Here is a 22,913-nt window from a genome sequence, read left to right on the forward strand (position 1 = left end):
GTAGAAGAAAATAACAAAATTCCTACTGTGTTCTGAGAAAGGAAGTTTGGGTCTGCAGTCTGCATGATGTGTCAGAAAAGACTCCCTGTTTTATCTTTCAGTATGAAAAAGAAATAGAGACTGTAACATATTGAGGACAGTGCTAGTAAGACATCATAAAAATCCAGCTGATTTGTTTGATTTAGTAAGTTGTTTCCAAAAGTTTGTAACTCAGATTAGTTATTACTGGTAATTCAGTGACACAATTTTCTGAATGTTCTTCAGACTGAACCATGTACTGTTCAGCAATTACCATTCTGTTAAATTCCCTCAAACAATACACACACCTGTCAGGTCAGTTTTAAGATAAATTTTTGATTTTTTTTCAAGTTATTTTACATAAGAAAAGAGATAGCATCTTTATTTTTTCATTTTAGTAGTGGAAATATTCAGAGAAATATTAATATTTTCCAGTAAATGTGATAATAGAAATTTCCCTTCAGTGTTTTCACCTGACATATGACATCATTTGAGTTATGAAAAGGATGAGTGAAACTGCCTGGAAACCAGAATTAAATCAGTCGATCAAATTCCATGATCTACATCTTATATATGGGAAAAAAACCCCACCCAAAACCAAAGCAACCCCCAAACAAACAGGTTTGATAAGGCTAAGTTATACTTCAGACATTTTGCTTTTATTCCAAGGTGCTGGTAACAGTATAGTATAGTAATATTTTAAAATATGACACTGTTTAGAACTTGGAGTTTAAAATGGTCTCAGTAATGACTGAGTCTATTATACCAAATTCTGTACTTCACTAGTAAATACGGTGGCTTATATAGATTTTTAATGATACTTAGCACAAACAGTCCTATCACATAATAATGTATTACTGCACAGGACTGTGTAGAAGGTTAGCTAGTAGGGGAACTAACGAAAGAGCAGTTTAACAGAATTTGGCATGATATTTCCTAATTACTATTTGATGCTAACAAAGAACTTCAATACTGGACTAGATCCATGTGGTGTGGGAGTCTAAAATAGCATTTTACAAGTCAAAGTGCTGAAGTTCAATATGGTGATGTAAAAAAAAGAAAAAAAAAAAGAGCTTGTTCAGTGGTTTGTGTTTAGCGAGACTGTGCTGGTGAACTTTACTAGGTATCTATGCAGTTTTCACTAGGGAGCACTCATATCTAGGCCTAACTCGGGCTGAGTAGTTTGGTATCTGCCTTCTGTGCACATTTGTTTTGGGTTGAAGAGGGAGGCTTCTGTGCATGTTTTGGAGTGTGTTCTGGGAGTGCTGAGCACACAATGGCAGACCCTGCACAAACCAGCTGGGACCATGCTTTGAACATTTGTAGCTGATGGTAGTGTCTGGTGAGGTAGGACTCCTTGTTTAGTTTGGTACTGACTCCTTTAGTACAGAGAACAAGTTGTTAAATCTGACAGTGAGAGACCACTTACGGATTTATGATGTATCCTGAAGGACTCTCCTGCATTATTGATTCAGTTTGACCAAGAATACGTATTCAGTTAGAAGACCAGTACTGTTAGAACCAAGCACCAGTCTGCTGAGCATTTCTCCCACATTTTTCTCAAGCTCTGCAACTATTGCAGGTCTTGTACAGTGATGAGTGCTATGGATAACATCCTGCTTAATGGAAGGTTAACGAAAGGGAAATTAATATGATACTGTGCTAGGAATAAAAGTATCAAGCCCAGTTTATTCTGAAGTGTAGTAATGCAATGTTTAACGCATGACAGGACAGAATGATGCAATTTCAGTTTGAATTGACTCATCTGAGAGCTCCAGATAAATCGTACTGCTGCCATGAAAGTTACTACTATCTAAAATAATTAATACAGATATGACCTTTTAAAACATTTTAATAAATACTGATAGATGTTTTATGCCTTTTCAACTGAAAATATATTTTGCTTATTACAGTTTGAGAAGGATTTCAGATCTACAGGCAAATACTGATGTAGTTTCACTTGTGCAGCTGTTATATTAAATACAGAGAGAAGATTGTTTTGTTTTAATGTATACCCTAAACTTATTATTAATTACTGGAACTGAGAAGCTGTGCTCTAATTTACATCAGTGGAACAGAAGGAAAAGAGAAGTTTGCAATGTGACTAAAAGTAGTGGCTGAAGTACCAGTTGCTGTGGCGTGTAGTCCCAAAACTCCTTTAGGACTGCTTAAGTGCTTCAGCTCAAGGTATTACTGCGTTCTGGTTCTACCTAGATGTCTCGAGTCAGAGCTAAGAGCTACTGAACCATACATGGAATAGAAGAGGGTGTAGTCCTTTGAGTTTACAGCCCAAAATAACAAACGGATAAAAAGAGGCCTGAAGATACGTTACTTTAGCCCAGATGTACAGGATACAGTACTAGGATTTCTCTATTGTCTGAACAGCTCTCTTTCCCTATTATACTGTTCTGTGTATAGCTCATGCACTTAATTTTTTTTTAAGAACTGGTATCAGTCACAACAAAGCCTGATACTAGTTTCACCATGTATTAGAAGGAAGGTTTATAGGACCCTGAACCCTTCTGCAACAATAATGAGCATGAAGCAGATCACAAACCAGTAGGCTTTACAGTGCTTAAAAAATTTGGGCTGTCTGCCAGAGTTGGAGTTGCTGAGAAGAGACAGTAACAGGAGAGGGAAAGTGAAAAGGCAGTGACAGGAGTCCATGGAATGAATGAAGAGAGGTAACAATGGAGTTCAGTAGGCAACTGGAGTGAAGTTCAACTTCCAAATCCTTGGGAACTATTGAAAAAGGTAATTGTCCTGTTGGTCAGGAGGCTGCTGATAGTCCTTTTGGTGGCAGAGGTTTTAGTTCTGTTGTTGGGAAGTCTCATCTTCATAAGCTGTGGGCTGGGTTCTAGTGGCTTAACATCTTTCCTTCTGATCCATCACTGAGGCAGCCGTGAGATGCTTGGTCTCTCAATTATTGTGCTAACAGTCCAGAAATAATACCTTGCAGTTCCCAGCTACGTGGGAGTTCATCAGAACATGATACAGCCTTCGTCCTATGGACCAAATGTTTCAGCAAGTCCATAAGCAAAAGCTGAAAGGTCTCATGTATCCCAGAGTAATTTCTGATTCTCATCAGTTAGCAGCTTTTGATTAGACTACTTGTGTATTCCCTCGTTAGGGTTTTTGTGAAGCTTTACACATAATCTAAATCCCTTTTAAGGCTCTTAATTGTGCAGATGGCTTTGCACATACTAGTTTTATCCCATGTGATTAGTGAAGAATTTCTCAAAAAACATTCCTCCCCAAAAACTTACACTTACCTTCAGCATGGCAGCTGCAAGCAAGTCTGTCTTTTTAAGTGATTCATTGTGTTAAAGAAAAACAAATATTCAAGTGCAAGCATTTTTGTGTCTGTACGTGCATGTTTGAAACAGCAGGCTTTTTAAATGGGTTTGGTTACAGCTTTTCAGATGTTTCAGATATGCTTATTTATTTCCTATTTCTAAGCAACTATCTAAAGCATCAAAGCTCATTAAAGATGAGCATCTCTCCTTTGAAAATATGATTGTGATTATAAATTCCTTGATGAAGAATATAGGAAAATAAGTCACCCTTGCTTTTGAAAGCACTGGGTGCATCCTGTATATCAAATATTTAATTGCTGTATGACTTTCTGAAATGGTCTGAAAAACTTAGATCTGCTTCTCTTAAAATATTTTTAATAAATTCAAGTACAGCTGCTAAGTCAAAAAGTAATAGAATTGGGGTCCTAAATTTTATGTAAAGTGCATATGCCATTATGCCCGATAAGAAGAATCTTGTTATGCTGTCAGAATATGAGCGATTTAGGAAACAAAAATCAATCCCCCAAAAAACCCTTAGCAAGTGAATGAAATGTATTCAACATAAATATTTAAGACCAAACAGTGGATTTAATTCCTACAATTTGGAAATGGTTTAACATCCCTTTTTTATCTCTTTCTCCTCTTGTCAAGTCATTGAGATCAGCAGAAATTGGTAAACCAAAGCATATGTCTTCTAAATTATGTTTGTTCTGCATAATAGTGTAATATTCTTCTTTTTTTTTTTTTTTTCCCCACAGATACTTTCAGTAGAACAAGTGTTGAGAAGCAGAAGTCTTTACTCTTGGTTGCCTACTATCAAGGACGCATCAGGCACTATCTTCAGTCTGTTTCTTCAATATTTTTAGTGGAACAGGGGGAGAGCTTTCTTCAGCGCTTGTCCATCTGTCTCAGCTGAACTTGATCTTACTGTTTTTCTCGTATTACAAATGCCTAAGAACAGCAAGGTAGTGAAAAGAGAACTAGATGATGAGGTCATTGAGTCAGTTAAGGACCTTCTCTCTAATGAAGACTCTTCAGATGATGCCTTTAAGAAGAGTGAACTTATGGTTGATGATCAGGAAGAAAAAGATGCAGATGTTGAAGAAGGCTCAGATGTAGAAGATGAAAGACCTGCTTGGAACAGCAAACTCCAGTATATTCTGGCACAAGTTGGATTTTCTGTGGGATTGGGGAATGTGTGGCGATTCCCATATCTGTGTCAGAAAAATGGTGGAGGTAAGTCTTGTGATAGCTAGTTGTAGCTAAATGATGAAGCTAACCTTTCAGGTCTCAAGGTTAGCAGAGATATCCACAGTAAAACTTGCTCCATCGTGTCAGGTTTTTCTTTTAACTTCTGCCAGAGCCTATGAGGAAAGCCCTATATTCTCTCTAGAGAGACACATCTGTTAAAGTAAGTAGAAGATTCTTCTAAGATTCCATTTGAGGGGAGAAAGTTCTTGATATGACCTTAACAAGTGGTCAAACTAGTGGCTAAGCAAAACGCATATTTATGAAGGGGTTGCATTATTTAGGACAGTGCTATTGTGCTAAAGTGTTTTTTGTTGTACTTGGACAACAAATCAAGGCATTAAATCTGCATCCATTTTAAAGATCAAAGCAGTGTTCAGTCTTGAGTATTTAGCAGTACTAAGCTTCATATCTCTACTTTTTAATTGCTTTTAGCTCCTAGGCCATTTGATCACAATTTGCTTTTATGAGAACAACAAAATACTGTAGGAGTGGAAAGGAATTTATTTTTTTTTACTGATAATGAGTATTTTAAATCATTACATTAAGGGAATGCATTTGGTTTGTGCTCTTGCATAGTTAACTGTTTTCCTAAATAACAAGTTAGCTTTCACTTTGAACAATAATGTTAAGCAGTTTGTTAGCTGTCTGTCTATGGTCTTGAATGTAGTAGTATTGTGGCTTAACCCCAGCCAGCAGCGAAGCACCACGCAGCTGCTTGCTTGCTCACTGCCACCATGCTTCTAGTGGGATGGGGAATCAGAACAATCTCAGCCCATGGGTTTCACAAGAAGAGTTTAATAATTGAAATAAAGCAAAAATAATAACAACAACAACAACAATTGTAATGAAGGAGGGAGGGAGAGAGAAGAATAAAACCCAAGGGAAAAAAATAAAAAAAACCCACAAGTGATGCACAATACAGTTGTTCACCACCTGCTGACTGATGCCCAGCCAAGTCCCTGAGCAGCAATCGGCAGACCCTGGCCAACTCCTCCCAGTTGATGTATGTTCAGCATGATGTTCTGTGGTATGGAGTATCCCTTTGGTTAGTTCAGGTCAGTTGTTGCTCCCTCCCAACTCCTTGTGTACCTGCTCACTGGCCGAGCATGGGAAACTCGAAATGTATTTGATTTAGAATAAGCACTACTTGGCAACAACTAAAACGATCAATTGTGTTATCAGCATTATTCTCATACTAAGTAACACGGCACTGTGCCAGCTGCTAGGAAGAAAATTAACTCTGTCCCAGCTGAAACCAGAATAACTGAAGTATGAGGCTGGAGACCTTCCTTCTTCTAATTGCAGGATTGATGTTTTTTATGTTATACTGTTCTCTACTGTACTACATTAATGTACATTCTATTGTAGCTAATTGCTGAAATCAAAACAAACGTCACTTTGTGATACAAAAGTGAATCTGTACTACAGAATAGAAAATAAAGAACATTTTATTCATGCTGGATTGTAAAAGTTGAATGATGACTGATGTAATTGAGGAGTATAAAAATGAGCCTAGAATATACCCAGAGTATAATTCTGGACTTTGTTTTCTCTCAGTCAGTTCAAGCAGTAAAAATGAAGTTTATACTTCAAAATATTCCATCTTCAGGATAAAGTCTAAATTCTTTCATATCTAGTTGTTGCAAGATTTTTTTCACTCTCATTTAACTTCCTTTTTGTCTCCACTATTTCGGAGAGAAAGTCATTAAATGATTGATTCAGTGATTTGTGTGGAATCTAAAATTTTCTTAATCTGCGACTGATATTAACAGAAAACACATTACATGTCATTTCTCAAGAACTGTATGTAGCTTTTCAGTGGATGGCAGTCTTATGTAGTCTACTAGACAGTATAGAATTGATCACTTCTCATTACTAGTGGAAAAAAATAAGATATTTTTTAATTAACAATTTTTAAACCAAACTGATATATTGTTAAAGGTTTTTTAAACTATTACAGTGTTTATATTCTGTGTAGTGTCAAGGATACCACATTACAGTGGTTTGTTTTGTATAGTTGTGTCCCTTTTGAAAGTCCGTGTTTACTGTTAGTTAAACAATTAGTTTGCATTTAGTTACTAATTTTGCAAACCCATTGGATTCTCCTTTGAACCAACAAAAAAGATCCATTGGTATGCTCCTTAGGCTGTTGGTTTCATAGTCAGGGACTTTTGAAGTTACTCTGCCACTGAGTGTAAATTTAATTCACATCAAATATAAATGTTTTAAATTCGTAATTTCACAATTTAGAAAAAAACAGAACCAACCTTCAGGAATTATGGCACTTTGATTAATCAAACTTGAAAAAATAAATATGGAGTCATTTCTGGTTGAAATCAAATGTTTTCCCTTGTGCTGTGATTGCAGGAACTTGGATGTGTAACATGATCTGTGGAGACATAGTATTTTCTGCGCATGGCTGAGACAAGGATGTATTTGTCTTTTAACAATAATTTGGCACCATTTTAGTGAATTGCAACCTTTGGAACAACAGAGAAAAGCAACTGATCATTAGAGCTAAAACTTTCTTGGTTTTCAAGTTAATGAGAATGCAAGATAGAGAAGGTGACACTAAACATGGAAATGTGTAAAGTAAATTGGTGCTTGTATATATATGCACAGATGGACAGATAATTCTCACAAGTGTGTAAAAGAATAGGGAGAGGGAGGGAGGGACAGATTCAAATGCATGGGAAAAAAATCTACACATTTTTATATGAGGCTTCAGTTCCTGCTACACTGCATTGATACTTGGATGTCTGTCGATATCTTTCCAGTCTCTGTTTCTGGGTCTGGTCTGTACCACCAAAACAACTCCCTTAGATTTTATTTCTTGTGATTCTTTAACAGTTTTTCCTCTTGCTTTAATTCATATAAACTCATAAATATTTAGAGTAATATCTGGCATTTTTTTTATGTTCAACTAAGTTACAGCTAGACTGGATAGCTCTTTGCTGGCTTCCACACTTGGCTCTTTCCAAGAAAAAAAGTTTGTTGTGAGAGGTGAGAGAAGAGGCTAGTGTGCAGCTGGGACAAACTCTGATCCGCATTGGGGAGGTAGCTGTGATGCAGGAAGTAGCAAAAGTGGAAAAAAAGATGTTGGGAGGAGACAGAGCACTCCAGAGTGCTCATTTTCTTGACTTTGGAAGAGAGGGAGGGCCCAGAGGAGTTTCAGGCTCTGTGAATGAGGGGCTGAAGGTGCTCAGTAAAGTTTTTAGGAACTAACTGGATATCTGCCTCCTTCACCTCCGTCCTCACCACAGGTCCTCCTTACCTCTGGTAGGCAATGCCCAGTCCCCACCTGGCATTTAAGGCACCTCTCCCACTCTTTGCAGCCTAACAGATAAAAAAGCTGTTTCTTCCTTGATGCCTCACAAAGGTGATTTACAATGGTGCTGGGTAAGCTCTGACTTAGCTTTAGAGTTTTGTTATATTTATCATTTCACTATATGAAGGCAAATAGGTTTGCCTGTTCAGATAGGCATAGTTCCTGTATAACAGTTTCATAACTTGTTAGTATGTAGTATTGTTCAGAGCTGCCTCCGCTTCCTATGATTGTTGATGAGCCTTAAAAATAAACCGCTCAGATCTACCCAGTCTTGCTGTGAGGCTAACAAATAGTGACAATAGACCTATATTTTCCTGCTGCCTATTGCTATCGTCTGGTGAATAGCTTGCACATCTTCACTTCTTTCAACAAAATTTAAAGTTCATTCTGTTTGGTTATCATTTTTCTGTGGGATTAGCAGAAATAAAATGGTACTTTCACATATTGGAAGTAACAAAACCAAACTAAATTGGCTGTTCTGCTAAAACAAGTGATATTTGAGTGAGCATTATTATGAAGACAAATAAACATCAGGTGCTTCTAGTGTTGCAGGTGTTACTGGGAGTCTACAAAATACTGCACACAGATTTTTGTGTTGCATTTTCATGAGAATTAACTCAAATTTCCTGATTTTTTTTTTTTTTTTTAAGGTCGGTCTTTTTAATATTTCTGTGACGTAAAAAGTCCAAAGAGCTAGTAAACAATAACAAGCAGATAAAAGCTGTGAGCAACGTAGGGAAATCTGTAGTAGATTATCTTGCCATTTTGTTTTTAAAAGATTGGCATGGGTAGAGTCATATCATGAGTTTTTATGGTTAAGTAGTCTGGATTTTCTACTTAAATACAAGATGATTGAACAGTGAAGTTCTGTAGTCATATAAAAAGCACAGCAACTATTGATAAGAACTGCTGAGGAAATAGGTGAACCGTTAAAGACCGAGTAGTCATTAGAAGCTACAGTCTCATTGTCTAATACAGGTGGAATGGGAACAAAGCAAGTATTCCCTCGTATTCCAGCGTTGAGTATGTACTCAGTGGCTTCATTATTTAGCTTTTTGTCAGTAACTTATTATCAGCGCTTTAAACTGTATTATCAGTCTCAAAATTTAGTTGTACTTCAGTGTGCTGAAAATGTCCTATTTTTATTTTGCAAGTGTAATTCTTCCTTAAAGTTTATTGGCTAAGGGGATTTTCATCTTTTAAGCATAGTTTTGTAAATAGGCACACCTGAACATATTTAAACTGTGAAACGCTAGTGATGGGAAAACTATCCTGTCAGTAGGATAGATTACAAACCTACAGATAAAACATAAAGCCTTCTATCAGGGTTTTCCTGATAAAAGCAGTTTGTATCCTGTAATGGTAAATAATTTCACTTACAGAAGCTTTGTAGACTGTAAGCCTATACTGTTTTGTTGCCTGCTTGTTGTACCTGTTGAAATTTTAGCATTTGACATAGAAAATAAGCTTATCTTCATCTGAACATCAGCTTCTTGCTAGCTTTCTGTTAGTAAGTTTCCAGTAAGCTGCAAAAATTGGGATGTCTCTTCAAGACAGTGTTAAAGCTCACCTTCATTGGTTAAGAATTGAATCGGACAGCAGAAACGCAATTAAAAAATAGCACAACAGCAGTTGATACATTTGGAAAGCTGTTACATTTTTCAGGTTACATTGAAAATGGGTAGGAGAAGAAAAGTTCTTCTGTAGTATCAAGATGGTAATGATTATATTGTCTTGCATTACTGCTTCTGAAGTTATTTTCCAACTCTTTAATCACTGTGAATCACGTAATTTTGTGTTATTCCGTGCCCTGCGCGCCCCCCCCGCCCCAAGTATTTATAAGAACTTAAATCAAAATCAGTGTTAATATTCTACTTCCCTCAATAATATTGCCAAATGCAGTACATATTGTAATCTCGAGAGAGACAATTTACCAGTTATCCCATTATGGTGCTTTGTTAAATAAAATTAAGAAATCAGCACAGTGCTGTGCACAGTATTAACATTCACCAGTTTATGAAATCTTTTGTATCTTTTTCTTTCGTTCTAATGAAGAAGGATGAGCTATTTTTGTAGATTTATTTTTTCCTTATGAAGTTGAGGTGATTTTTTTTAATATGCAAGTCAGTGTTGAAGGCTGAAATATGCAAAAAAAATGACTTGACGCTAGAACAGTTTTGAAAATCTAGAAGGGAGACCTGGGTGTCCTGAACTGCATGGAATTGTAATATTCAGAGGTCTGTTTAGCTTGTAGATGTAACGGACAATATAACTAATTGTAGAATGCTGTTCAAGGCCAGCATGTAGTTTATTGTTCTAATTCAAATAAAAGTTCCATTCTCCAATATTGTAACTCCAAGGACCATGTTTACATGCACTGGCAAGTAAGAGACAGGCTGAGCTGATTCCATAGTGATTCTGTTTGGTGATGAAGTGAAGATGTCTTAATGGTACTTTGAAGTATGTCTAGCTTCAAGGGAAGCCTGAAACAGAATACTTCTCCGGAGGTGCTGTGGTTTTGTGTTGACTACAGGGCACAGAAGCTCTTTGCAGCTGTGATACACAGTTGTATAATCCAGCTATGTCCAAACTGCATCACACTGAAACTCATACATGCACTGTTTTCCATTATGCCCTTCTTTTGGGGAGGGGCTCAAGATCAGAAGGAAGCTCAGCAGGTTTGAATGATCAGAAGATCAGCACTTCAGGTGCTCTGCACAAGCCCTGCAGTATAGAGGTGAACTCTGCTGACTACTCACGCTGAATTACAGGGTTGTGTCATGTATAATGTAATGTGGATTTAACACCACATTTATGTAATTCATGTAGTTGAATCTAACTGATAAATCTTGCAATTTACATTGATACTGCACCATAAAACACGCACGTCAGCCCAGTCTTTAAACATGTGCTTAACTTTGCAGCCTTGTGATTAAGGTTGTGGACTGGGACACTGAAGAGCTGGGTTCAGTTCCTGCTCTAGTACAGTCATCCAGTGGGATACAGGGTAAGTCATTTAGGCCCCAATTTTTTTGAGCTGTTTAGGCTTCTCTCTGCTCAGTTACACAACACCTGTCTCACGAAGACCTCAGGTATCATTTACAGTAGTGTTATAAGATTTAAAAAACTATGTACTGTTGGCTTTCAATTAATTGTATGACCAAATTTCTAAAGACAGTGATGCCAAAGGTTCTAATTTGTAATGTGAATTAACAGTATACTTCTGTCTCACAGGAATTTTGAGAGAATGTTCATGATAAATCAGGGATATTTAATGGTATTATTTTGTCTTATATATTCTTAAGACAGGTAGTACCCCTCATTTTGAAATGTGGTGGTTACTCTGTTCCTCAGTTTTCCTCACATTTATTCCCTTCTGTCTGTTGTCTCTCTTTTCATGGTAGAAAGTAAGTCCTTTGCATTTTTTCTGTTATGTGCATGTACAATGTGAACCACAGGAGACACCAAAGTACTGAATGGGAATGTAGCTGCTACCTCAGTAGAAATAATACTTAAGTTGACACTCTGTAGTGTGCTGAAATGGGTAGACAGACCATGATGTTTGGCTCTGGGAAGGGAGTATTGTAAACTCAAACCCAGTATATTGTTCAGAGCCTGGCATTGGTTTTGACCAAATGCTACTCAAACAGTATCATCGCGTATGATATTACCATATGAAAATAAAACACAAGGAGCTATTTAGTTGCCAAGAATAGCCTATAGACTGTGAGGTAAATAAGATCAATATTCTTTGTCTGGTGCACCAGTAGTTTTTTTCAGATTTTACGTCCTCTGTCGTTTTCCTACTGTTCTTAGACTCAAGACTGTACTTAACTCCATGCTTAGGGTCTTTCTAAGATCTTTGTAATAGAAGGTAGTGTCCAAGTTGTGTGTATTTCATGAAGAGCAAAATAGCAAGTGGACCTGAATAGGAGTGGGTGGTACCAGAAAATCTGAGGCCTTCTGCACAGGTTAGGAAAGTTTAACTTTACTAAAATAAACTGCATTCCATGAGGTAAGCTGTCTACTTATGCAAATGACAGTGTATTTTGATAGACTCCTAAAAAAGCCCTAGAAAGTTGATGCTGGATGAAGAAACTTAAAGTAGAACTTAGTTGGAGTGGAGGATAAATCCCAGATTGGTTTCTGAACTTTGCTTGGCTTCTTCCTCTTCATGGGGTTGAATAGACTTGATTATACAAATTAATAGCTCTGAGCGTAAGCTTCTGAGGTCTTTAAATCTTTGTTCTGTAGCTTGTTTCAACATGCCACAGGCTGCACCTCTGAAGTGCTTTTCTTTAGCCTTAAAATGGTTGCAAATCAAAAGTCCTAAGCCCTTTGAGTGAGTTGGCCAGCACAGGACTCTATACTGCAGCATAAGACCCACACATTTGAAAATCACATGTCACATTGCTAATTGCTGATGTCTGCATGTTTTGTTAGTTCTAGTACTAAGTACTCCGCAATACTGAGGAAGTTAAGACTCTGAACCTGTCAGTGTGCTTAGTGTATGGTTGTATTTGCTTACGATTAGTTTTAGTGAAATAAATGGAGATATATCCTGAAGTTAGAATTCTGTATGACCGCTTCCTGGGAATAAGACCTTGAAAAAAGGAATTGTTTTTTATATATATACATATATATATATATGTATAAAAGTGAAGCAACAGTTACATTTTCCAATATGTCTTTAAGGAAAGCTTGTGAGTACTGCAAGATCTGGATCTATAATACTCCATTTCATTTCCATCTCATGTGTCTAGTCTGTGTCTGTAGCCTGGTAGAAATGGACTGATACCGTTTTCTTGCTTAGATGGGTAGAATTGTTATTCTGTAAACTGTGAAATCCCCTTTCTTGAGTATCTGAGGTGTACATGGAGAAATCAACAGACAATCTCCTTAAACTATTTAAGACTGGATGGAAATCAGAATGTTTTATGCCCGGTGTTTTCTATGTTTCCTTTATAAATTCAGCCTTCCTGCTCTGTTATAAGTCAAGGTATAGAGTTTTATAAGAAATGTTGATTCATCTCCTGATTACCTCACTATATTTCCAATAAGTGCAATGAAATGCCCAAAATTTCACACAAGCAAACAAATAGTTTACATAATCACTTGCTTCGGTAAGGATTGCCTCAAAATGCCACAGTGCTTTAGAAATTCAGTGTGTCTGGGTTTTTCATCTTATGTATGGCCAAGATTCAGGTAAAATTATTCATTGCATGTGATGAAAAAAGCTTTGCAGTGAATGACACTAATTGAAACTTGAAGCTATTACAAGTTTTCACATTTTTTGTGTTGCATTCTTAAGTCTTCTTCCACTCACTCTGATTTATGTTTTGTTCCTTTCATAGGTGCCTATCTTGTGCCATACTTAATCTTGCTACTGATAATAGGGATTCCACTCTTTTTCTTGGAGCTTGCTGTGGGGCAGAGGATTCGCCGGGGGAGTATTGGTGTGTGGAATTACATCAGCCCCAAACTTGGAGGAATTGGATTTGCAAGCTGCGTAGTAAGTTTTTAACATTAATTGTGGGGTTTGCTTTCAGTCTATATGATTTAGACTGAATCTGCTGCAGGGGAAGGCCACTGATTCGTAGGTGGGCGTTAAAGTCAGTTTACAATGCTTTGGAAGATCTTAAAACTTAAATTAGTACGTTAAAAAATGTTGATACTGGTGTGTCTATAAAACTAGCCAACTCGTATTTTGTGATTCTTTTGAAATTAGGAACTAGGGAACAGAGTAGTCTTCAGTAGAAAAAATGCATGTAAAAGTGTAGTTGTTACATGATAAATGCAGAGAAAAGTGAAAATTCAGAAAATGTCAGATACTTTAATGGGGCAAGCCATTCAGTTCTAATTTCAGCTTATTTTAGTTAAAATTATGTTCAGTGGCTGATATGCAGAAATATGCAGAAGTTCAGTAGGCTTTCTTTTCCTTTTTAATTTACAAATGTAGTTAATATAACTTTTTGGTCTGCCTTTTTTTTCCTAATAGGTATGTTTCTTTGTGGCCCTGTACTACAATGTCATTATTGGATGGAGTCTGTTCTACTTTTCCCAGTCTTTTCAGCATCCATTACCGTGGGATCAGTGTCCTTTAGTTAAAAATACATCTCATACCTGTAAGTCTATATTAATGTTCTTAAAAATCATATAAAATCAAGATTTTCAAAAAAGGGTAACAAAATACAATTCAAAGACATGTTTGTGAGAAAAAGTGTTGTATGCAAAGCTGTTTTTCCATCTTTTATATTTCTATCTTTCCATCACATTATAATTTATAATATTTGGAATAAATGCAACAAAGAAACCTAATCTAAAATAAATGTACTTGGAAACGAACATCACTGTGAACAGCATTTTAAAGAGTGTGTTGCAGGAAAAAAAAAAATCTGTTAACTTTTTTCTCTGATGTTTGGTACTGCTCTTCATGCTTTCTTGGTGAAAAACAAAGGTGGAAGGATATTTCTACACTTCAATTAGTAGGATACTTCTTGGTGAATGTGAAATGTGTTGCATTACTAACAAAGCAGAAAATGCAAAACTAAACATCAATAAAATGCATGCGATAAAAGCATTGTTTGCTTTGTAAACCGATAGAAATAAGATAATTGGTCAGTGGTTTGTTGCTATAATGAGGTGGTCTTTACCTGGACATATTATACAACAGCATTAAAAGTTCCTTATCCCTTGGCTTTGGTTCTCTCATAATAGTTATACACTTTGCGTTATCCTTGCTATTGAAATATGAAATATTTCTTTTAATTTCTTTTTATTTCAGATCCTAAATTTTCTTTAAGTACCTTTTGTGGTGGTTTTTTACCCCTTTAATAAACAACATAACCAAGGATGTTTGAAAAGTTTTACGAAGTTTTTATATTGTCTATGCCGGAGTTGCTTGCTTCAGTTGTTTGAAATAACCAGTATTTGTGAATGTTGGCGCACAGTCAAATCGACTGTATTCCACAAGCTATTGTCCATTAATTGAGCCACAGTGGTTGTTTACATACTCTTATCCTGTCTAAATATGAAGATATGTCAGCTTAACTTCAGCAGAGGTCATCTGAACTAAGCTGAAACAAGGAAAAGTGTTGTAACTGATAACATCCTATCGTTTTTGACAGTTTATTTCAGTGAAGATCCGACACCTGTGTTAAGTTTCTTAAAATCAGTATATTTTTCCTTAATAACTCTGACTCAGGACCTAGTCTAGAGATGTGATTGATTGTCAGATATAAGTAATTTATTCAAATGTTAAGTAAATATTTTCTTTGAAGATTTTTTTTTCTATGTGCTATATGTCTAGAGACACAATTTCTTAAAATCTTTGGTATTACGAGTAAAGCAGAATTATGGTATCAAAAAATCACTTCTGGAATACACAGCAATTTTTTTTTAACATAGAATGGTTCCTACACAGCTTTCTCATCACTTTGGTATCATCATGTTGTTATTTTATCATTTATATTTATAATAGTAGTTATGTGCCTGTTGATTTGAGTGTAATATCAAAGCAGACATAACTGAGAATTTGTTTTCCGTATTTTTTCAAAATTGTGTTCATTTTCAGAGAAATACTTTTTATAGTATGTAAGTCACAGTACCATATGTAGGTAATCTAATCTGATGTGTAATAAATGCAATGCATGTCTTCATCTAGGCCTGCCTACTATGTAGTACTTCAGTGAAAAATAGATTCTGCTTGGTACTCGGATTGGCGGTATGCAGAGGGATACGTTGTTGCAAAAGGTTTTTTTAAAAAGACATACCCAGAATCTTTCACTGATACGTTACTTTTTCTGTTAGACAATGTCTTAAGACTCTGCCAGTTTTATTTCTCAGGAAATTATGATGGCACAATTGAAACACTGAGAATTGGTAGAACATTGTTACAAAATGTTGGGAAAATACTTAAGTCCTGAACCCATTCTTTACTTGCTAACATCTCTTGACAGTTGTGGAGCCAGAGTGTGAAAAAAGTTCTGCAACCACTTATTACTGGTACAGAGAAGCGCTGAATATTTCCAGCTCTTTGTCAGAGAGTGGGGGTTTAAATTGGAAGATGACTATCTGCTTGCTGGCTGCCTGGGTCATGGTATGCCTAGCCATGATCAAAGGCATTCAGTCTTCAGGCAAAGTGAGTATACTGTTTACCTAAATGACGGTGTTTACTTTGAAACATTTTATGACATTTTTGTGCATCACACCCTCTGTTTACTCTCATGAAATCTGTAGGAGCAGGTTAGCAGCTGTGACTTGCCCTAGTGTTTGTATAATCTCAAGTAGAGGAATGTTAGTAGTTAAGCTTTAAAATTGTAGTAATTTTAGTGTGAACTGTAGTAATTTAGCAGGAATTGAGAGCTGAAGAATCATTTCTGTTCTCATCAACATAACTGTTGAAGTAACTGCACCTCATCTTTACTGTACTGCATACGTCTGTGTGTTTCTGAATGTCTAAGGAATTAGGTTTCCATGCATACTCACAGTATGATAGTGGTGCACCCAGGTCCTCAAATTTCCACTTTCATTGATATGCATGCTTCTGTCATTAACACAGCTGCTTTTCAGGATTTGGAATTGTTTCTTTTGACTAATGACTAACCAACTCTTTACATCTGAGTACAGTCACCTTGTCTTGTTCCTTTCCATGCAGCCAGCTGGATTGGTTAGTGAATGATTTGCCAGCTCTGTTGATCTCAGTGGGATTTTCAGATGAAAAATAATCTGTTCTAATAGCAAAATTCTTTGCTATTAACAAGTTTGGCACTGGGGTGGAAATTTCTGTGACTTCCTCAGGGTATTTAAGTTAAAGAAACAACTAGCAAGTTTAGTGAGAATAATTTTACTAAGCTTTGAAGTACAGAATAGATTTGTTTTTCAGTGATGGAGAATGTAAGATGAGTTTATATTCATGCTGCGTATCTTTACTATACTATGTACTTGAATTAAAGGGCATTTGTAAAGTGAAGCATTTCTGAAACAGTCTACTGCTGTCCTCGTTGTCATCTCATTGAACTCATTTGAATTTCCCTGGAAGCCCAGCAGTTTGTTATCAGTTAGTCAAAACAAGGACAACTGTATTGTTTTAATACAGTACTCGATTTATTTTACAGTCATGTGATTGTGCTTTCTTCTGCAGAGACATGGGGAATGGGAAGTGTTCAGCATATTCCTTAAAGCATGTGATTTTCAATTCAGTCGTATATCCAAAAGGTACTGAGTAGTGAATGAAACTATTGAAACTATAAGTCCATGAATATTATGTGAAATTTCTTATTAATGTTTTTCAGATCATGTATTTTAGTTCCCTTTTTCCTTATGTGGTACTTCTATGCTTTCTGATCAGAGGACTGCTCCTTAATGGGTCAGTGGATGGCATTCGTCACATGTTCACACCTAAGGTATGTGCTTAATTTCTGTTTGCAGTGTGTTGAAGTTTCAGTGGCAATTTGACCATTTATGAATGCTGTCATTTAAGCTTATTGTTTTCGTAGAACATTTGGCCATATTTCTGTTTGGTTAAGTTGCAAAATTATTATTGACCTTGGTGGCATGATATCAAGCCCCAGGATCTAAAATCTCTTAAGTGTTCCAGGGGTCTGTGTAGTTACCTCCCTTAGGTGAAAGGTTCCCAGGGTTAGATGCCTTTATAAAGCTAAGTAACTGAAGGTGCTGTTTACAAGATTTGGGATGTTTAGAGAGCTCCAAATACTGAAAAGAGAAGTGAATCTTAAATCTTGCCATACTTTAGGATTGAAATGCCTCGTTCTGGCATGTCACAGTGAAATGCCTTACCTGGAACGTTGTCATGGCTTTACATAATTAACTCATCCTTTTTGGAAGAGGACAGATTTGTTCCTCCTTAGAAATAAATCGGTGATGTTCGCATAGCAGCCTGAAGTACAGGAGACCTGTCTTTAATACTGAAGTACTGTAAGTACTCCCCACTCAGCTTTCCTTACCCTGTTTCTTATGGTTGTTGTGCCTAGATTTTTTTTTAATAAAAATGTATTTTTTAATAAAAAAAATACAGTTTTTATTACTGTCAACTTCGTTACAGGGAGTGTCTTAACAGAACTTTAGATTTTATAACTACGGAGGTGAGGAGGGATATTATGAACCATTGTTCTATTCTATGATTGTTTAGCCTGGAGGTCTAAATTCTGCCTCCACCCATCTGAAATGCTTGTAACTGTACAGGAGCAGCATGTTTGAGTAGCCCGAGCCATACTTGGGAATGTGTAATGCTGGGCTTTATATTATATTATGAAATGGACTTCCCAACAAGTCCATTTCAAAATACAGTTGAGCAGAACAGGACTGATGTTTCAAAAATGAAAGCCAAATAAGGTGATCAAAATCAGTGCACATAGTGGCTAATGCCAGATGACAGGGTGTTGTCAATTGTTTTGATTCCAGGTGTTTTGATTCTGTGGAGAACTGTCGTCCTATAAAAATGACCTTTGTTAGCTATCACATTGTTACTTCTTGCATTGTGATACGCAGTTATGCTCCACTTCACTCATTTCCACCCCTTTAGAGAGCTGTGGTTCTGCAGGAACTTGCATGCAGCAGATTTGGGAAATCTGAGGAACAGAGCAATGTAATGCTTACTGATGAAGAGAAACTCTATGGCAGAGATGGGATCCCCTTGAAGTTATAATTTGGTTTCTCAACCACAGTGTTAATGCTTTCTTTAACTAGGAAAGTACCATGAGATACCGAGGGGAAGTAAATGCCAAAACTCCCCTTGAATACAAATGCCTTTTCGCTCTTCACTATTTCATTTTTCTTGAGTTAGACCTAAAATAAGTTGCAGCTGATGCTTACTTTGTAGTTACATTAACTTAATTATACAGTTGTTTCAAGTGTTCAGATAAACTATCTTGAAAGAAAAATGGTTTTTAATTTCTTCTGCTGGTTTCCAGTTCTGCGTTTTGAAGTTTAAGTTGTGCTTTAAATTTGAAGTTAGGAAGCCTGTATGTCAGAGACAGTATATGTGAATATAAACCTGCAAAAATATTTTCGTTATAATCTCTGGTTGTTAATGTACTTGAGCACTAGTTTGGCCTGTAGGTTTGTGTGAAACTACCTGAAGGAATTCAGACTCCCCCACCTGTTGTTAACACAGTGGAGTGAACGGAAACAGTTTATTTGGGCAGGCAGACTGTAAAAGGGATTGCTAAACTATCTAGGCTGAAAATGATCCAGGTAGATAGACATGAGAGGGGAGGGGGAGACATCTTCTCAGCCTTGATTAGTTGAGAAAATGACCACATCTGACCACCGATGATCACACATTCCCAGCGAAGAGTTGTGTCAGCACAGCAGAGGAATGGCACACATGGGTGCTGCTACAGGAGCACGTGGCTAATGAAGAAGGGGCATATTTCTGTGTTTGGTGTGGCTGATGAACAAAGCAGAAATTCTAATCAATAACCTTAATGAAAAGCCTGAAGGTATATGAAAAGCCCACTGAAGTCAACTATTGCAATGAAACTGTAGGACTGTGTGAAGATTAAACACAGAGTCCCCAAAATTTATAAGTTTATTTTGAAATGCTAGGCAGTGTGTATCTGAGAACGTACCAACTCTGACGATAACAAATAACGTATTGCAGAAAGTGAGAAGTGTTCTGCTGCTTGCACCACTTACAGCTTTGCTAAAATTAAGACTAATTCTCGAGCTCCCTCTAGTGGAAAAGATGTGGCATGGCTGTGATGCGAACATCTCGAGCTAGTGCAGTAGCTTATTCGTGCATTAGAATTTTTATTATAGGTACAAGTCAGGAACAAGTGTTTTCTCATAAACACTTTTTAAAAAAAATGTTGGCTTTTAGCTATATATAAAGGAACAAAGAATGTATCTGGTACCTGTCTATAATAAATATTACACCTTTATGGGAAACTGGAAAATTTTTCATAACTTTATTGTAACTATAGCAGATTTTTTTTCCTCAAACTAAGACAATCAGTCTAATGATGCTGGTATCTGTGCTGATGCTTTTTAGTTTTACTGTTTTCGATAAGCCTAGGGTTTAGAAAAAATAAGTTTTAAAACTGCATGTTTTACATGTTTTACTTACAAATGTAAGGTCTTTCACTGTTAAATGAATGGAGGCCCTGAATCAGCCTGGGAAAACCTGATGTTTAAATTTCACATGTACTTGTTTTTTATGATTGATTGTCTAGATCAGAGATGGACAAATTATGACTCATAACTTTGTTACAAAAAGATATTTTTTGAAGTATGGTCGTCTGAACGAGCAATAGAGTTTGATTTTTTTGATAAAAGGCTTAGTTGTCCCTCAAATACATGGCCCATTTAATTAGGGTAAATTTCAAGGCATCTGGCTTAAGGGAGATTTGACTCATGGACTGTACAGACTGTGGTGGCCAGCGTTTATTTCATATGTTGCACTTTGCTTTACATGTTTGCACGTAAAGGAATTCTGTATAAGCATATGTATTTATGTTGGCTATTTTAAAAGTAACAACAAACCAACTTTAAAATACTTATTGCATTTGTAAGAGGGTTGATTGTCCTAAAATACATCTTAATTCTGCACTGAAAAAAAAAATACAGTGAATATTGGGGGGGGGGGGGGGGGGTGCGGAAGGGAAAGATGGATGTTACTTTTTATTTCCCAGTATAACTAGCTGTTATTTCAATTATCATATAGCTCCAATAGTGTCTCATTGTTGGGAGCAGACTGTATAGCATGTTTTTCTTTAAGGATTATATAATCTAAAATAAGAAGAAATCCTTGCCCATAAGTTTGCTCAACTTTAGGTGTCACATTCAGCTTGTATTTTCATGAAGATAAAATGAATTTGTAATGGAGTAGTAGCGTTTTATAATGTAGGTTGTCTTCCTGTTATTTTTTTTCTGTTGTCTTTACATATAATAGAAATGCATTTTATAGCTGACATATATTATGTCTAATTTCAAACAGCTTGAAATAATGCTGGAGCCCAAGGTCTGGAGAGAAGCTGCTACTCAGGTGTTCTTTGCCTTAGGGCTTGGATTTGGTGGAGTCATTGCCTTTTCAAGCTACAACAAGAGAGACAACAACTGCCATTTTGATGCTGTACTGGTGTCCTTCATCAATTTTTTCACTTCTGTGCTGGCAACTTTGGTGGTGTTTGCAGTTCTGGGCTTCAAAGCCAATATCATAAATGAAAAATGTGTTATCCAGTATGAATATCCATTTCTTTTTTTATTATTTTTATTGTATATTTCATTTATGAATTAACAGATCATTGAGTTTGATTTCTCTGTTTTATTGTGTTTTACAGAAATTCAGAGAAGATTTTGAAACTTTTGAAAATAGGCAATCTGAGCCAGGATATGATCCCACATCATATCAATTTCTCAAGCATTACAGCAGAAGATTACAATTTAGTTTATGACATTATTCAGAAAGTTAAAGAAGAAGAGTTTGATTCTCTTGGTCTGAAATCTTGTCAAATTGAAGATGAACTTAACAAGGTGAGTGTAATAAGTCCTAAATACAGAGATTATGAACAGATGCATAATTTTCAACCTGAATTAAACTGTGAAGTGTACTTAGGCAGAGCATCACTACAGTGTACCTATGAGCAGCCCATCTGTAGATCCTTGTGAAAACGTGGTTCTGAGCAGGGTTGCATTCAAGTTTACGTGAGACCTGAGGACTTTTGGGTCTGATGGCTTAATATAGTTTTCACTGATCTGTAATTTGATCATTATATCGCTGTCCTTAGGAGGTGATAAGTTTTTAAAGTTCTGGTCTTTTTAGAAAAGTTGAGCATGAGGATTTTTTCCAAAGACTAAACAGAGGTGTACCTATTCAATGTCTCAAATGATGATGTCTTCCAGTGTTAAGATACAATTATTAAATATAAATACTACTTTACTAGAAAGTAAAAAAATTATTTTTTCCTTATTAGATAATTGTTTAATGAATATAATCCTGTTTTGCAATTTTTACAGTAAGCCATATCTGTAAAAGAAAAGATATTTTTCTAGCTTTTTCAGAGGGACTTCCAGTTTTAAATGCTGATATCTGTATAGTTGCAGCAGCATCTGAAGCTAAAATCAGTGACTTATACATTAAAAATTCCTATTGTATTCCTGCCATTTAAATTTGAAACAAATAGGTATGAAAATGAAGTCCTTTATATCCTTACTGGAGAAAAGAGAGTGTATTTTGTAGCAGTCCTGTATAATAGCTCTCATGCAAAATTATCAGAGAAAGAGAGAAAGAAGTTTTGATTCGACACAAGAAGAAAATTTTTTACAATGAGAACAATCAGCCTTTGGAATAATCTCCCCAGGGAAGTGGTGGATTCCCCAGCTTTGCACACTTTTAAGAGCTGGCTGGACAAGATACTGAGCCATCTTATCTAGACTGTGCTATTGCTGGGAAAGGTTGGGTCAGATGGTCCTTGATGTCCCTTCCAACCTGGTATTCTATGATTCTATTCAAGAAGTGTCTTGTTAATATCAATCAGCTTAAGAGGTTCTTGGCCAAATCCAGTGTTTCAGCAAATATTATTAAGTTTGCAGGTTTGGAAGGTAGCAGCTCCCCATTCTGCCTTCAAGATTTAATCAATGTCACTAAATGAACACAAAGTCAGACTGTCACACTACTAAAAAAAATAAAATAAAAAATACTGTCCATGAATAATAGTGTGGATTTTTTTTGTCCCTGACAGGCAGTTCAAGGAACTGGTTTAGCTTTTATTGCCTTTACAGAAGCAATGACCCACTTCCCTGCTTCTCCCTTCTGGTCAGTCATGTTCTTCCTCATGTTAGTAAATTTGGGCCTTGGAAGTATGTTTGGAACCATTGAAGGCATCATTACACCAATTGTTGATACCTTCAAAGTCAGGAAAGAAATTCTTACTGGTGAGTTGCACAAACTTTCTTTTCTCACTAGAACAGTAAGCTAATTTTTTTTTCTTCCCCAAAAGCATGAAGTCTTGTTCTTTGACAAGGAAGTTCTCAGTGCTGACATTTTACAAAGCAGTAGA

General features: G+C 36.3%; 1 protein-coding gene across 4 annotated transcripts in view; it reads left to right on the top strand.

The window, feature by feature from the left end:
• SLC6A15 (solute carrier family 6 member 15) overlaps positions 1-22,913 on the top strand; it is a 38,804-nt gene that overhangs the window by 6,804 nt on the left and 9,087 nt on the right. For all 4 annotated transcript variants that reach the window (XM_055808625.1, XM_055808624.1, XM_055808627.1 and 1 more), the window contains exons 2-9: positions 4,073-4,550; positions 13,248-13,405; positions 13,892-14,018; positions 15,852-16,033; positions 17,187-17,297; positions 20,852-21,093; positions 21,195-21,387; positions 22,596-22,788. In XM_055808625.1, coding sequence (XP_055664600.1) covers positions 4,262-4,550; positions 13,248-13,405; positions 13,892-14,018; positions 15,852-16,033; positions 17,187-17,297; positions 20,852-21,093; positions 21,195-21,387; positions 22,596-22,788 — 1,495 coding nt within the window. In that variant the 5' untranslated portion in view covers positions 4,073-4,261. The remainder of the gene's footprint in view (positions 1-4,072; positions 4,551-13,247; positions 13,406-13,891; positions 14,019-15,851; positions 16,034-17,186; positions 17,298-20,851; positions 21,094-21,194; positions 21,388-22,595; positions 22,789-22,913) is intronic.

Source organism: Falco peregrinus, chromosome 6 (assembly GCF_023634155.1).
Source record: "Falco peregrinus isolate bFalPer1 chromosome 6, bFalPer1.pri, whole genome shotgun sequence".
Lineage (NCBI taxonomy): Eukaryota > Metazoa > Chordata > Aves > Falconiformes > Falconidae > Falco > Falco peregrinus.